We start from the raw sequence: 14,917 nt of genomic DNA, 5'->3' as shown, positions 1-14,917 counted from the left end.
TCTAACGCCCGCTTAGATTTGACCTGAAGGCCTTACCGGTGGACTTTGTGGAGTGCCTGATGCGCTTCCTGCCCACGGAGGCAGAGGTCAAGCTGCTGCGTCAGTACGAGCGCGAGCGGCGCCCACTTGAGCAGCTGGCCGAGGAGGACCGCTTCATGCTCCTGTTCAGCAAGATTGAGAGGCTGACGCAGAGGATGAACATCATCACCTTCGTGGGCAACTTTGCCGACAACGTCGGCATGCTCACGCCGCAGCTCAACGCCATCATCGCCGCTTCCGGCTCGGTCAAATCCTCGCCAAAGTTGAAAAGAATGCTCGAGGTTGGTCCACTCGTCTTTTGGAGTAGTTCCAAGCGTGAGTGGGCGTTAACTCCTCTGATGCGCTTCCAGATTATCTTAGCCCTGGGCAACTATATGAATAGCAGCAAGCGAGGGTGCGTTTATGGCTTCAAATTGCAAAGTCTTGATCTGGTGAGTAAGGCAGCAAAAAATTTGCGGCCGGCCACCTGCGCTCATTTCTCATCTTCCTGCACAGTTTACGGCCGCGGAGCGTATAGCTTAGATTCTTTTGTTTTGCGCCGCAGCTGCTGGACACCAAGTCCACAGACAGGAAAATGACGCTGCTCCACTACATAGCTCTCATTGTGAAGGAGAAATATCAGGAGCTGGCCAACTTCTACAATGAGCTGCACTTTGTGGAGAAGGCCGCAGCAGGTGAGCGCACATTCTCTCAATTCAATTTGTTGACAATGGCGGCAATTTGCTCACCAACTTTAAGCCGGCTCGCCAAAGCTTGACTGCTAGTTGAAATGCTCCAAATGTGACTTCTTCCCTTGACGATTTAAGTGTCGCTGGAAAACGTTCTGCTGGATGTGCGAGAGCTGGGGAAAGGCATGGAGCTGATTCGGAGGGAATGTAGTCTCCATGACCACTCGGTGCTGAAGGGCTTTGTCCAGGCCAGTGACGCCCAGCTGGATAAACTGCAGAGGGATGCCAAGACAGCAGAGGTAGGCAGAGACGCCGCCTTCTCCCGCGAGCTAGCAAAGAAAGTGACGCAAGAATAGACAGGAAGCACACATCCGTGCCAGATGCTGCTCAGCAGAATGTTAGGCGGCATTCGCACTGCGCAATAAAAATGCAACGACTCCAGTGTCAACGTCAGGCAACAACAACACGGATGAGAATGATCCTTCGAAAAGATTGAGGATGACGATTTCTTCTTCTTGCCATATTTGACCGGTTACGTTTACCTGGACGAAATTTCTTCGGAGTTCGGATTACAATTATGATCGGATCCACTGTTTTCATGGACAGTAAGGATATTTACACGATTAGGACTTGCGTGTTCACGCATCACACTTTCGATCGGAACAAATGATTTTGACATACGTGGATTGACCGAATATACTGGAAATAGTAGTAGAAGAAGAAGAGGCCGTAGTGACTGCCGTGTCAACAAAACGGGGTAAATTTTACCCACAACATAAGAGGAGGGTTAAAAAAAAAAATAACATGAACAATATTAATCATTAATATAAGAATAACAACAATAATATTAATAATAATAATAAAGTATGCTTCTTTTTCTTATTAAGGTTTGACCTTTGAACATGTTTAAAGAGGAAGTCAACCCACAATAATTTTTCCACAATATGCAAGCCCACCTGTTGAAACAAGGCATTCTGATAAATATTGCGTTTGTGGAATAAGAGTTAATCCACCCATTTTGTCACTTCTGTCGACTGAAAATGACACCAGTTGCGATGTCATTTTCAGTCGACAGAAGTGACAAAATGGCCGCCCCCTGAGATGGCTAAAAACAGGTGGATTTTGCTGCTTAACTCATATCCCGCAAACGCCATATTAATCAGAATGCCGTGTTTACACTAGTGGGCCTGCTGGGAACATATTCTTGGAAAAAAATATGTTTGGGTTGAGTTCCCGCTTTAAAACAAGAGAGAAATGTTAATGGTGAGTCCTTAAAAGACACAGTATAATAATTGAAAAAAAACAAAAAACAAAGTTTCCTACTTCGCTGATTTATTTTTGGAACGTAACCCCGGCGATAAATGAAAGACCACTGCATGCCATTACATGCATTGTTTACTCTCTTCCCGTTGCCATTACGCATAGCAATTGTGCCACAAAACAATTGAAATTGTGCCTACCTCACACACAACCCTTTCTAACTTGATGCTCTGATTGACTAGTGGCTGCTCCTGTTCTCATCCCAATTCTAGGAAGCCTTCAGTCATGTGGTCAACTACTTTGGAGAGAGCGCCAAGACCACTCCACCGTCGGTGTTCTTCCCCGTCTTTGTGCGCTTTATCAAGGCCTACAAGGTGACACCATGCAAAAGTCGCATCTTGGATATGTGTCTTAAGCACGGCACCCACACAATGCAGATTTCAGGAAGTTCAACGGACAGACAGGGCAGAATTTTGGCCGCCCCGCTGCCACAGGACGTGGCGAGCAGTCTGAGGCCAAATAACAGGAAAGGCCAGCTGGGTCTGACTGTCGAGCTGCAGCTGCGTCGTTTCGGCCGCGTCTTCCCTCTCGTCCTCTCCAGTCGTGCTCGCCGTCCCGCCCGCCGCCCCACCGCGCAACTCACTTCCTGAGATTGTTCTCGCTCCAGATTGATGGCATCTGCTTACGGAAACGTGCAGCGCAAGGACTTCTGTGTATATGGCTCCGATAAAGCAATAGTGGCACAGTGTTTTCGATGCCACCTAAAAAGCCACCTTTGACGGTTTCTCCTGACCGAGGTTATTATAGTTAGCCCAAAAATGAATGAAATCACTAAAACTAAAATTGAGAAAAACATTTTCATTCGTGAAATCAAATAAAAACGAGAGTGCTTTAAAAAACAAACTCAAACTACATTTTATGTATTTAAAACTAACTACAACAAACTTTTTCTAGTAAAAATGTTTTTTTTTTTTTTTTTCGTCGTCGATTAATTTCATACATGAACGTTCGGGGTTGATTTGAAATGTTTTTATTTCCGAAAAAAAAACTAAATACTAATAAAAAAATTCCTATAATGAAGCATTTCCCAAAAATAAAAACTATTGAAAATTTAACATACCTGCTCTAAAAATGTACTGAAACTAACTAAACCCCCCCAAAAAACAAGTCTAAATAAAATAAAAGATAGCTTTAAAGAAATTCTCAAACTATTCTAATATTTACATATATGTAGGTGTAAACAGTTAAACACAAGTCAAGAACGCAGTCTGACAGGATAGCCGTGTGAACAAAACAAATAGCCTCAATAATTGTTGATTAACTAACTGACTAATCAAACAGAATAAAAAAAAAACGTAAACACGTCCTATTTTAAAATGTTAAGATGTTTGAGCGCGAACAAAAAAGGACGTTAAAAAGAAAATAAAGCATGCCAAAGCACCGATCAGCACCTGTACCGATACTCGTCATCCTGCGATGGCGCCGGTTAAGAAAAGTGGATGTTGAATTCATTTGAAATTCATTTGTCTTGAAGCACCTTTTCACCTCGCCTTGACTCAGTGACATTTTGCACAAAGCTTCAGGGAAGGTTGGAAGCTTTGACTTCCCCAAGAAGCCCTTTGTTTATTTCCTGTTCCAAATTAAGCCCCGCCACTGCGTTGACTTTGATTTGACTTTCTAGTTGCTGACAGCTGATCTTTTCCTCATCTTATCAGGATGCCGTGGAGGACAACGAACAAAGGAAAAAGCAGGAGGAAGCCATGAGGGAAAAGTTACTGGCTCAAGAGGCTAAGCAGCACGACCCCAAGGTGCGCCCCGAGCGACGACGCCTCGCGGTTGCGTCCGAAAGGCCCGCTCAAACACGCCGAGCGCGTCCTGCTGCTTGTGTTTCAGGTTCAGGCGCATAAGAAGAGGCACCAGCAACAGGAGCTGATTGCGGAGCTGCGCAAGCGGCAGGCCAAAGACCACCGGCCCGTGTACGAGGGCAAGGACGGCACCATTGAGGACATCATCACAGGTGGGCCCGGCTGCGCTTCCCGGCGCTCCCGTCGGGGCTCCCGCACCGCTGTGGTCATTCACTCCTCGGCGCCTTTGAAATGCACCTTGTGCTATGTGGTGCACACGCCGTCACAACCGCAGTCCGGCACGTAGCCGTTAGCCCGCGACGCGTCGTCCGGAAAAGTTGTCGAATGCGCGACCGATGTGGTCGAGCCTCCGCAGCGAGTCAAGCAAGTTTGCTCCCAAGTGCGAGAGGCTTGGGTTTACCTAAGACCTTATAATGCTCTTTTTTTTTATGGGCTGATATGACTCTCAACCGTAGAGTGTTGCATTCAACATTCCAATGTAGAAACTATCATGTGGAAACTCACAATAAGGCAGTCTGTAACGGTCTTCATGCATTGTGAACCAAGCCACTTGGTTGGCCTTCAAGACCTCTTTTTTTTGTTTTGTTTGGTTTTTATACTCACTGACACACGACCTCGCCGACCACCTGACAAGCCAGCTGGGACTCAAGTGGTCTGGAACACAATTTTTAACTGCTCACGACAAGCTAGTCACAAAAAGTAGAGCAAAGAAGGTTTGCGAAGAGAAATCTGCACTGGTTCTTTTTTGCTGGATGTCATGCGTGAGAACAGGAAGCGAAACAATAAGGCCAGGCTGTTCAGAGGTATGGCGACGTAGCTGCTTTGTGTTCTTTGGTGACGTCACCAAACCTTGCCCATATTGAATAGACACTCCATTAGGTGCACCTGCACAATGAGATGAAAACAAGAACATTGTCAGAAATTCGCCTTTGGGGAAAAAAAAAGCAATCTGAATTGAGATGTGTTTCTGATACTTTGGTGGCTTCATTGAGCTCCATCCGAGGGTCAAAATATTAGACGCAGCTCTCAGGATGACATCTCAACATGATGGGATCTCTTTATTTGATGAAAGTATCCTATTTTTGTGTCAGGTCGTGTTGTCATTTGACAGACAGCTACAACTTAAGTACTGCTTGGCAACACGCAGCGAGCTGCATCTCGTATTTAGGAAGCGCTTTTCTAGTTAAAAGAGGTCACCAAAATGGTGTGACGACTGAAGATTATTCAAGCTGGTACAACTCGTGAGTTGACTGTGCCAGTGTCGTGGGCAGTAAGTGTTAAATTACACAACATAAAGTATACACACCTCTATTCAAATAAACTGCTTCCATCATTATTGTGACTTACAACCTGTGCAAATATATATATATATATATATATTACGGCTGTCAAAGTTAAAGCATTAACTCTGGAGATTAATTTAAATTTCATAGCGCACTAAAAAAAATTAACTCAGTTAACTCAGTTTTATTTACTTCCGGTATCAGCTGACCTCTTCTCACTATGCAGCCAAACTTAGAGGAGAGTCACTGCCGCAGAGGTGGACTTGTATGTAGTTTTACTTTAAAAAGTTGCTTGAGGGCTCACTGGAGAAATCCAAAATAATTTGCACACTTTGCACAGCCAAATTCAAATACCATATTAGTTGTACGTCTTTGGTGTATCGGTGTATCGTTGTATTTTACTGCAAAAGAATCTTACTCAAGGATCAAAGAAAGCTATTAGAACAGTCTTTGAATTGAAATATACTTGTGTTTATATACATATTTATGTATATTTTTTTCCACAAGATTTTACTCAAGTAAATAACGGTTCCAAGCTTAATAAAAAATTGTAGTTGAAAAAAAATACGATTAATCGCGATTAATTATGGAAAATGTTGCGATTAATGAGTTTTAAAAAATTAATCGTTTGACAGCACTAATATATATATGTATATATATATTTCTTTTAGAGGGGCCATGTAAAGATAAACTGAGATAATGTGGTTGCACACCCTCATACAATTGTCGTGCTAGCTGATGAAAAATGGATTACGATACGGAGAAGATTAGCCATTTAACATGAGTTTAAATGTGACTGGCTAATTTCGAGCACGTCCACAGCTCCAAGAGAGTGTGCTCATTTTTGCAACCGCGTGATTTCAGGTGTTTATTTTAACTTCCCCTCTTGGGAAGATTTCATTGTTTTTCATTTGCGCGATATGGTGGAAAAAAGTTTCATATTGAGCTCATATTTTTACATTACAAAGAATTAACATTTGAAGAGGGGTGTGTTGACTTTTTTTGTCCACTTGAAGAGGTCCTCTTTCCAAATGTCGACTCTTTACCGGAAAAAGAAGAGCGGGGTCACAGCCTCAGGGTTAACGCAGACGCTAACGTTTGTTTTCTTTGCTGGCCATTAATCAAGGCTTGAAAAGTGACGCTGGCATTCCTAACCGATGTTTCCCCGCCCAGCGCAACTTTTCACCGAAGGAAAAGTTTGGCGTACTCCATGTAGCCGACGCACAGCTGCCATGACAGTCTCCTTAATGCGGTGTGAATGTGTTCCAGTGTTTGGCCCTCCCTGCTGATAAAAGTCATGTTCTCTCTCCCCTTCCCCCTCCTCCCTCCTCCTCCACCCCGCCAGTACTGAAGAGCGTGCCCTTCACAGCCCGCACGGCTAAACGCGGCTCACGGTTCTTCTGTGAGGCCAACCTCTGCGACGACGCCAACTGCTAGCCCCTCCCCCTTTAACGCCAAGGTTGTCCAGGTGTTTCTCGTATGCGTGAAAGCCCCCATCCACCCCCCCCCCCATCTCTACTTTGCATGCAGCATGATCCCCATCACTCCATTCCACAGCCAGTGTACACTAACTTGGGCCGTCATTTTGTTTGTGTTTGAGATGAAAAGACTCTTATCTGGTGATAAGAGTCAGCCAAACCTCTTTACAGGGAGCACAGTGTCAACATGTACAAAATATGCTGATACCCTCCAAGTACAAGCAAAGATAACACTTGCACTCGGGAAGTACGCAGCGGAAGCTTGCCGCATGTAACGTAGATGGTAGGGATGGGAAGATCGACACCAAAAGATTGAGAATCCAATCCAGAGTGCTCGATTTTAAAGCGGAAATCAAACACATTTTTTTTCAAGAATATGTTCCCAGCAGGCCCACAAGTTGAAACACGGCATTCTGATTAATATTTTACGTTTGTGGAATATCAGTTAAGCAGCAAAATCCACCCCTTTTTAGCCATGTCAGGGGGCGGCCATTTTGTCACTTTCTGTCGACTGAAGAGGACATCACAGTTGGCCAGGGCTCAGATAACGACCAATCATAGCTCAGCTTCAGAAAACAGGCGGTCGTTATTGGAGCCCCCGAGGGTCTGTGATGTCATTTTCAGTCGACGGAGGTGACAAAATGGCCGCCCCAGGAGATGACTAAAAACGGGTGTGTTAACTCTTATTCAACGAACACAATATTTATTTAGTGGGCTTGTATAGAACATATTCTTGGAAAAAATATGTTTGGGTCACTCCCCCCCTTAAGTATCGATTCTCAAGCTAAAGTATCAATATTTGCTATTAATTCACATGTATAATATATTAATCTATAATTTAGAAGGTTATGTTGTCATCCAATCAGAATTTTTGCTCCGTGTTGCCAAGGGCAAAGAGCTTTCTGCCTCGGCAGAAACAGAGTGCCGGCTCGGGTCCCGCCCACCTGAACTTTGCAAACACATTTGATTGGATGAAGGACAATCAGGGTGAAGGGCCACATCTTGTAGGCACTGCATGGAGTGCACGCCACTGTTGACAAGATGACGTGGAAGTGGTAACAAAATCTGACCAAATATCACGATATTCGGTGTGAGTGCAGCGGCAGTGCACATGTGATTTTCTTCGCAGCTTTGTGTAAAAAAAAAAAAAAACAACAACATAATTTCCGGTACCGATATCGGATCGGTATTGTGATATTTGGTCACTTCTGGTATCGATATCGTATCGTATTTGGTCCAGTATTAATTGGTATCGGATAGAATCCAAAATCACTGGTATCGCCCATCCCTAGCAAATGGCTGTGCATTACTCGCGCGCCCTCCCCCAACCCCCCAGCCCAGCCCAGCCCAGGAAAGTCACCATGAAGAGGTTTGGCTACTTTATAGGTTTCACCCACAATGCTTTGTTTCCACGAGACTAACATGTTGGGTGTTGGTTTTCCCGCTAACATGTGACTCTTTCCTCCACCACCCTTTGTTTGTCGTCTGCCCTTCCAGCCGAAATGAAGATTTTGGACAGTATTTCCTAAAGGAGGGTAAGGCAGGTAGCCTGGCTGAGCGCTGTCCCGCCTTTGTGTGCTGCTCCAGTGTTGTCGGCTGCTTCAGCCTCGTCTCGTGCAAACTCAAGCTACCTCACGTTACGCAACGCAAAGCAGACCGACTCGTGATTAGTTGACACTTTAAGACGCAAAACAGGCCATCCATCCAAAAGAGTTTTCAGAACCATGCCTTTCTCCGCCACCTTCACCTTCATCATCACCATCATCATCATCATCCTCCTCCTCCTCCTCCTCACCCACTCCTTCATGTTGCATGTTGTCCAGTGTTGATTCAACTCTTGTCATCAAGCCATGTTTTGTTCCGTGTAAATTGCTGCCGGCGGTGCGCTGTCTGGTCAACAGGCTCGAATAGCACAACAAACAGCCACGATGATACAAATGCGTCCATTGGACACAACATTAGGTACACCGGCACCTTCTAATGAGATTCAATACAGGAGTAGTGTATTCTACTTTTACGAAAATAAAAATGCTCCATCGTGGGAGGTGTTAGCTTAACACTAGCATGCTTGTAAATTGCATTGGTGTCACCATGTTGAGAGGCGTTTCTAATATTATATATATTTTTGGTTTAAAAAAAAAAAAAAAATATGCTTTAACGTTGGGTTGATCTCATTAGAGATCATCATGCTGGTGCCAGCGTGTGTCCATAAAGAACGTGAGGAAAAATCCTCTCCACAGAAAATTGTTTTGTGCCTAATCAAGAGCCCGTTGACCTTTTGTGCTGGAAGTGCAGTCATGATTCTCACCGTTATTAGCGCTCAATTATGACTTTTTGCTTTTGTTTTTCATTCCTGAAAGCTTTGAATTTCCGCCGACATCACACAAGTCCGTCGACATCCAAGGCTTTGGGAATTTGTCGTCATTCGCCTGCGCAGCAAACATGCAAAATATTGGAAATGTTGGATACATACTCTTGAATTTCGATGTGTGTCCCATCTAACATTTGTGCGCCCTCCCCTCCACCCCTCTCTTCATGCCTACTCACAGATCTGAGAAACCAGCCTTACCTGCGAGCCGATGCCGTGATCCGGAACGGTTGGAAGAGACCCTAAACCACTTATTCATCACTTATAATCCCCCCTTCCTTTACTATAACCTCGCTGGCCGCGTTGCCGACAGTCCGTTTCGACCCTGGGGCTGCACATCACAAAGACTGAAAAGAATGGTGGTGGGGGGAGGGGGGCGGGGTGTCAAAACAGAGGCCTTGTTTTAGCTGGGTAATTTATTTATTTATGAAGGCCTTTTTTAAAGCCACTTTAAATGAAGTGCCACGTTCACTTCAAGACTTTCCTGCTCCGCACTGTTCGAGTAGGCCAGAATGCAGCACCAGCGAGGCTGATGCACTTGCATCTTTTGGACGTGGACGTCGAGGCGACGGTTGATGCAGCTATTGGGGTATTTTTTTTTTTTTTTCGCAAAGACTTGCAAAAATAACTCCAGCGATCTTGCATGAGACACTCGGGGATCCCTCACCAGAGGCCATGTCTTATCAGTGCTTATTGTTGGCAGTTGTCTTCATATATCTGGGCGATTCTATTATGTAAAAACAGACAAGCAAAAAAAAAAAAAAAAAAAAAAAAAAAAAAAGATTTGCTTCATATGTGCCTTTGGCGGAAACAGTGTTATGTCTTAATATTTGTATGGCATTTTACACCCCTTCAGAATGTATTTCTATTGCCTTGTACTATCATAGGAGCCTTATGATACTGAATCAATGAGCAAAAGGGCAGTCAGTTCTTTCAGAATGTCGAGAGATCCAAATGTGGTGTCACACGTGCCTTGTCTGAGCTTGACAACACTTTCTGCCACACAAAGTGACACTTGAGAAGTGTATGAAGAAGATTGCCGGTGGACTGCTGTTAGCCAAGGTGCTGACGGACAACGGACGTTTTCATTTTTCTCTAATGCCTTATCTCAGTGGGGATGGAGTGACCATTTTTACACTAATTCCTACCACAATACATAAAGCTGACTTCCTATTAATGTACAATCAAATCAAAACATTTACTTGAAAAATGATCAATTATTTTATGTTTAATAAAGAAGAGTTATGTATAAGCCATTTTGTTTTTTTTGTTTTTTTTAGGGTTGGCTTCAGGTAGTGCCGGGAAAATGAAGCTTCAAATTTGCTTCATGAACCAGTTGTATTTTTTTTGTCTCCTCTAGATGGCACTGTTGGTTTACATAAAGTGGTTTAAGAAATGGCAAGTCAGTGTACTTTCAGCCCAATGTTGAACAAAGAGTGCCATCTAGAGGAGTCAAAAAAAAATACAACAACCGGTTCATAAGGCAAATTTGAAGCTTCGTTTTCCCATCACTAGCTTCCGGTTTCTTAACGGCAAACACCATAATTTTTTCTTTTGTATGAATGGCAACAGGTTTATTCAGCGATGTTACGAGATGTGGCGAGGCTTTGAAGCGTTTATCGAGTAACGAAGGGGGCGTTTTCGCAAAGCGTGTATCGAGGCTTGCTTCATTTAGGGGAGGAGCCGTCTATCGTTTATCGCTTACAAAACGGGCGTCCGTCAAAGGCGGACCGGTCGGTCACATGGGCGAAATGCCCAGCTCTGTATACATGGGGGGGTCTCAAACTCCGTCCTCGAGGGCCTGCATGGTTTTTGAGGTTTCCTCCTGCAACAAACCCGATTCAAATGAATGGGATCGTTATACGGCCCCTGCAGAATTTGTTGGCGAGCTGATCATTTGAATCAGGTGGGTTGCAGATGGGAAAACGTCTACAACATGCAAGAACGCAGGCTCTATCCCCCCCTAGTCCCGTTGTAGTGTCACCCCTGACCTCTTCAAATGACAGACATGAGCCACCGTACATTTTTTTTCTACTATAAAAATCCATTTAATTTCTTATATCAAAAAGAAACAGAATCATAAAAACAATCAGAACCACACAAATCCATGTGGGTTTTTGCCAACAAATACATTTCTCCAACTGAATGATGATTGTTCTAATTTACATGGTCAGATGTTAAAAAAAAAAAAGAGAGAAAAAAAAGAACACTGTTAAGGGGTAAACCCGCTTTCCTCTGAATGTACTGTCCGTGTGTGTGTGTGTGTGTGTGTTGGGGGTGTGAGCACCATGCAGAGTTTTATGGCAGGTTAGGGCCCACAAGCTCGGTCAAAGCAGCGCGACGGCTAACAGCGCGACACAGCGAGAAGAACATTCTTGAGACAGACATATGGTTAGCATTAGCAGCATGGCAAAGGCTTTGACAAAGGAATGCTCATCAGGAAGTTGATCGGTCTCCGTCCTGGGAATGCACTTAACTGTGAGAATGAACCTTAATCGCCTCCTGACCATGTCATTACACACGATAGCGAGAAGGAGAAACAGCCTCCCATGAACATACGTAGCGTCTAATCATAACCCTGGCCTTTCCTCAAAGCACAGTTGCGGTCAACAGAGAAGGAATAAATGATCATTTCAACAATGCTCAGCAAATTATCTGTTATACTTCTTTTTTTTTCGGGTTGGGGAGTTAACATACATACGATAAGTCTGCTGTTCGCCTTCTACAACAAAAGTTGCCTCCTACGGTAATCCAAGGCCACAGTGTCCATCCCAGACGTCTCATCCTGGAATGTTACAATCATCATCATCATCATCATCATCAGCCAGCTCTCACTCACACGCTCATTCACTGTAAGTGACTTTGACATATACGTTATAAAGTACAGACTGCTAATTGTTACTGATGTTCCTGGGTATACTTTCAAGACACTTTGTTAACAGGTTTGCGTGTACATACTGTATGTATATATATATATATATATATATATATCATCTATATGCAAATATATATAACTTTTGTCTGTGCAAGTAGGTAAAAGACAATCACTCGAATGTAGCAAGACCTCCTCGGGGACATGTTGATTCAGCTGGAAAAACAAAACATGACATGGTTGGACCTGAAAGTGACACGGGCGCCACTTTCATCCACAACACAACAAGGACTTAATTGGTTTGAAATGTTTTCACGGATGGAAGGGAAGAGTCACTCTTTGCCTGCTATACAATTCATACAAAAATAATAATAAGATGTTCCACTGCAATTTGTCTTTCTCTTTTCCTTTTGCACAGAGGTAGTGGCTATATGCATGAGAGAGAAGGGGGGGGGGGAGCTGCGGGGAGGTGAGCAAAAAACGTCAAATAAAGGAGTAAATGCCTATAAAATGGTTCCTTTTTCGTCACCAGATGATTTTTGTTGTTGTCAAAGAACAAAATATAATACTGCAATCACTTAAAAAAGTAGTCCTTCATTTTATACATTTTATACAGTGTTTCTGATTTTGTTGTTTTGCGGGGTTTTTTTTTGTTTTTTTTTTTACGTTGTTTTTATTTTCAGGTGGGAAAGGCATAAGATGAGGGAGCTCGTGGCCTCAGCACTGGCTGGGCAGGACGATTGCTGGCACAGTTCGGGGGGCGCTGCGAGACTCTACGCCAGCGGGTCGCTCATGCTCTCGTCGCCCTGGGAAAGGAGCTCCTTCTTTTCATCGGTGCTGGCCAGGGAGTTGTTGCTGTTGTGGGCGCCCATGTAGAGGCTGGCGTACACTGGGTTGGTGAAGTTGGTGGGCTGCAGAGCACAGACAAAAGCTTTTAGCGCAATGGGCGTAAAAGTCAAGTTTAGGGTGGGTATAAAAGGTCCACCCACCCCCGTTTGGATCAAAACTTGCACACCCACATTATTGCAGTTGTTTATTTTTTATTCCCCCCTTTCAAAACGATTCAACCACTAGGGGGCTCCCCAAGAGCAATTAACAGTCAACAGAGCCTGACCCAATACTAAAAAAAATAAAATAAAATTAGAGTATCATAAAGTAAGAACATAGTAACAAAAAAATACACGTTTGGATTAAGGTACTTTATCGAGATTGTTTTCTCCTCTAAAGCTTTATCACATTTTTCTGTAGTTTAATGACCTAATTACTCACCTGTTTTTTTTAGACCATTTTATCCCGTTTCAGTTTTTATTTAAGTACTGCATTTAGTTGACATTTTTGTTTATTCAAGACTGTTTTACACCTTTGAACTTACCAGTATTTTGATATAGCCGAGTGATTTTATTTGTTGTTAGATTCCATTGTTTTTTTGCACTACAAACGTGGGTGTTGTTGCTGCTCTCATGGTGGGACTATAACTGTTGGCGATATGACTGTTGTTGTGCCCATGTTTTTTTGGTCCCTCCCCTGGTTGTTCAAACCCCCGAATCCTGCTTTTTCTCTCTGTTGTGAATTGCCTTCTTCTTACTTTCTCTGGGTCCAAAGCAAAGTCGGAATCCAGGAGCTCCCCAGCGTCATCGTCAGGGTCTCCCTCGTAGATTTTGTAGGCGGGATTGCCAATCTCGACATTCATGGCGCCGTTGGTCATTCTGTGGTGCTGGAAGCCCTTGGCACTGCAACAAACATAACAGATAAAGTGAGTAAGCAACACAGTAGGAAACAAACACCAACAAAAGGGAAATAACATAGAACCCACAGAGAGAGACAAAGTTTATCAAATGAGCTTTTTTTTTTTTTTTTTTTTTGTCAAAATGCCCATGTGATTAAACCTGGAGAAAACATTGCAGCATTGGGGACAATGCTGGGCAGACTACACGCCATCATTGTTCATTGATAGACAGTTCGATATTTCACCAAGCAGGCACACAGCAGAAACTGAACAAGTACAACAGGGAACCATATGGAGAAGCAAAAAAAGAACCAAAAACAAAAAACATTCCAAATAAGAGTCAACAGAGTCTGAAGACGCATTTCAACCAAAAATTCCAGGATCTTTTTGTTCTTTGCCATTGGTATTTGCGAAACAGACAAAAACACTGATAAATAAGGCTGACGATATAGCACAAGTGACTGCAATACCACTGTACTGAGGTAGGTGGCAGTAGAAAGATGCAACATGATGTTGTTAAAGCAGCCAGGCAGGTTTCATTTGGTTTACAATCAAAGAATAGTATTTTACAAAACGAGTTTTCATCCAGTCAGAGGCCATCCTCGAGTTCCCGGGCCTCTTGAGAGTACGACAAAAGTTAGGTGCTCTGACCGCTCAAGTTCCTAGCTCCAAGGTAAAGTTGCTGTGGTTGAAATGCGCCTTTAGGTTTCTTGGGGAGAAAACTGCAGGCAAGGACAGACAGATATTTATAACAGAATGGTCGGAGAGATGGATGGACAGCGGGAGCCATCTTGAAATTAGGGAGGGAGGGGGGTTTACAAAGTCTAAACCAGTCAAAGATGTAACCCTGTCAAGTTACCGCGAGCACCGAGAGCGAGATTTGCCCGGCCATAGAGACCTGGGGGACAGGAAATAGATGGTTGATGGAGATGGAAAGAAGAAAGATTAAAACACACCAACAACAACAGCAACGTCAACAATGCCTACCCTCGCATTCTTCGCTTGTACCACAGGATGGCGCCAACCACCAGCAGTGCCAGTAGGAGCAGGAGAAGCACGGGGACCACCACTGAGGCCATGCCTGGCGGTGAGCAAATCACGTGAGCAAATGCAGCCAAAATGTAAAAATAAATAAAAAAAAACAAAAAAAACGTGTATTTTTTAAATCAGTAGGACACACTGCTAAGAAGTGTGTGACTCACTTCCACTGGATGCGGAGGAATCCACGGAAGAAGCAATTTCACACCGGTAACCTCTCCAAGCTGTGGGACATCTGGACACACAGTGAGACACAGTGACGATGTTGGTGTGTGTGTGTGTGTGTGTGTGTGTGTGTTATCTTTTGTGTAGTTTGTACT

The 14,917-nt window shown here is 43.8% G+C and overlaps 2 protein-coding genes across 5 annotated transcripts in view; one reads left to right on the top strand and one right to left on the bottom strand.

Moving 5' to 3' along the window:
- fmnl3 (formin-like 3) overlaps positions 1-10,215 on the top strand; it is a 40,714-nt gene extending 30,499 nt beyond the window's left edge. For 2 of the 3 annotated variants that reach the window (XM_086038498.1, XM_086038481.1), the window contains 8 exons: positions 17-320; positions 390-470; positions 584-713; positions 846-1,006; positions 2,240-2,341; positions 3,683-3,775; positions 3,861-3,984; positions 9,143-10,215. In XM_086038498.1, the coding sequence (XP_085894624.1) occupies positions 17-320; positions 390-470; positions 584-713; positions 846-1,006; positions 2,240-2,341; positions 3,683-3,775; positions 3,861-3,984; positions 9,143-9,207 (1,060 nt within the window). In that variant the 3' untranslated portion in view covers positions 9,208-10,215. Of the gene's footprint in view, positions 1-16; positions 321-389; positions 471-583; positions 714-845; positions 1,007-2,239; positions 2,342-3,682; positions 3,776-3,860; positions 3,985-6,460; positions 6,575-9,142 lie in introns of all 3 variants that reach the window. The other variant, XM_086038489.1, reaches the window with a different exon arrangement.
- A 765-nt stretch (positions 10,216-10,980) lies between these two features.
- The window catches only part of LOC147153968 (low-density lipoprotein receptor-related protein 1-like), a 98,959-nt gene continuing 95,022 nt past the window's right edge, over positions 10,981-14,917 (bottom strand). The window contains exons 86-90 of one of the 2 annotated variants that reach the window (XM_086038448.1): positions 14,762-14,832; positions 14,547-14,640; positions 14,419-14,457; positions 13,419-13,563; positions 10,981-12,744 (exon numbers count right to left, since the gene is read on the bottom strand). In XM_086038448.1, coding sequence (XP_085894574.1) covers positions 12,607-12,744; positions 13,419-13,563; positions 14,419-14,457; positions 14,547-14,640; positions 14,762-14,832 — 487 coding nt within the window. In that variant the 3' untranslated portion in view covers positions 10,981-12,606. The remainder of the gene's footprint in view (positions 12,745-13,418; positions 13,564-14,418; positions 14,458-14,546; positions 14,641-14,761; positions 14,833-14,917) is intronic. The other variant, XM_086038456.1, reaches the window with a different exon arrangement.

Source organism: Filicampus tigris, chromosome 1 (assembly GCF_054856515.1).
Source record: "Filicampus tigris isolate MCC_2025a chromosome 1, RoL_Ftig_1.0, whole genome shotgun sequence".
Lineage (NCBI taxonomy): Eukaryota > Metazoa > Chordata > Actinopteri > Syngnathiformes > Syngnathidae > Filicampus > Filicampus tigris.
This window is presented reverse-complemented; position numbering and strand designations above follow the sequence as displayed.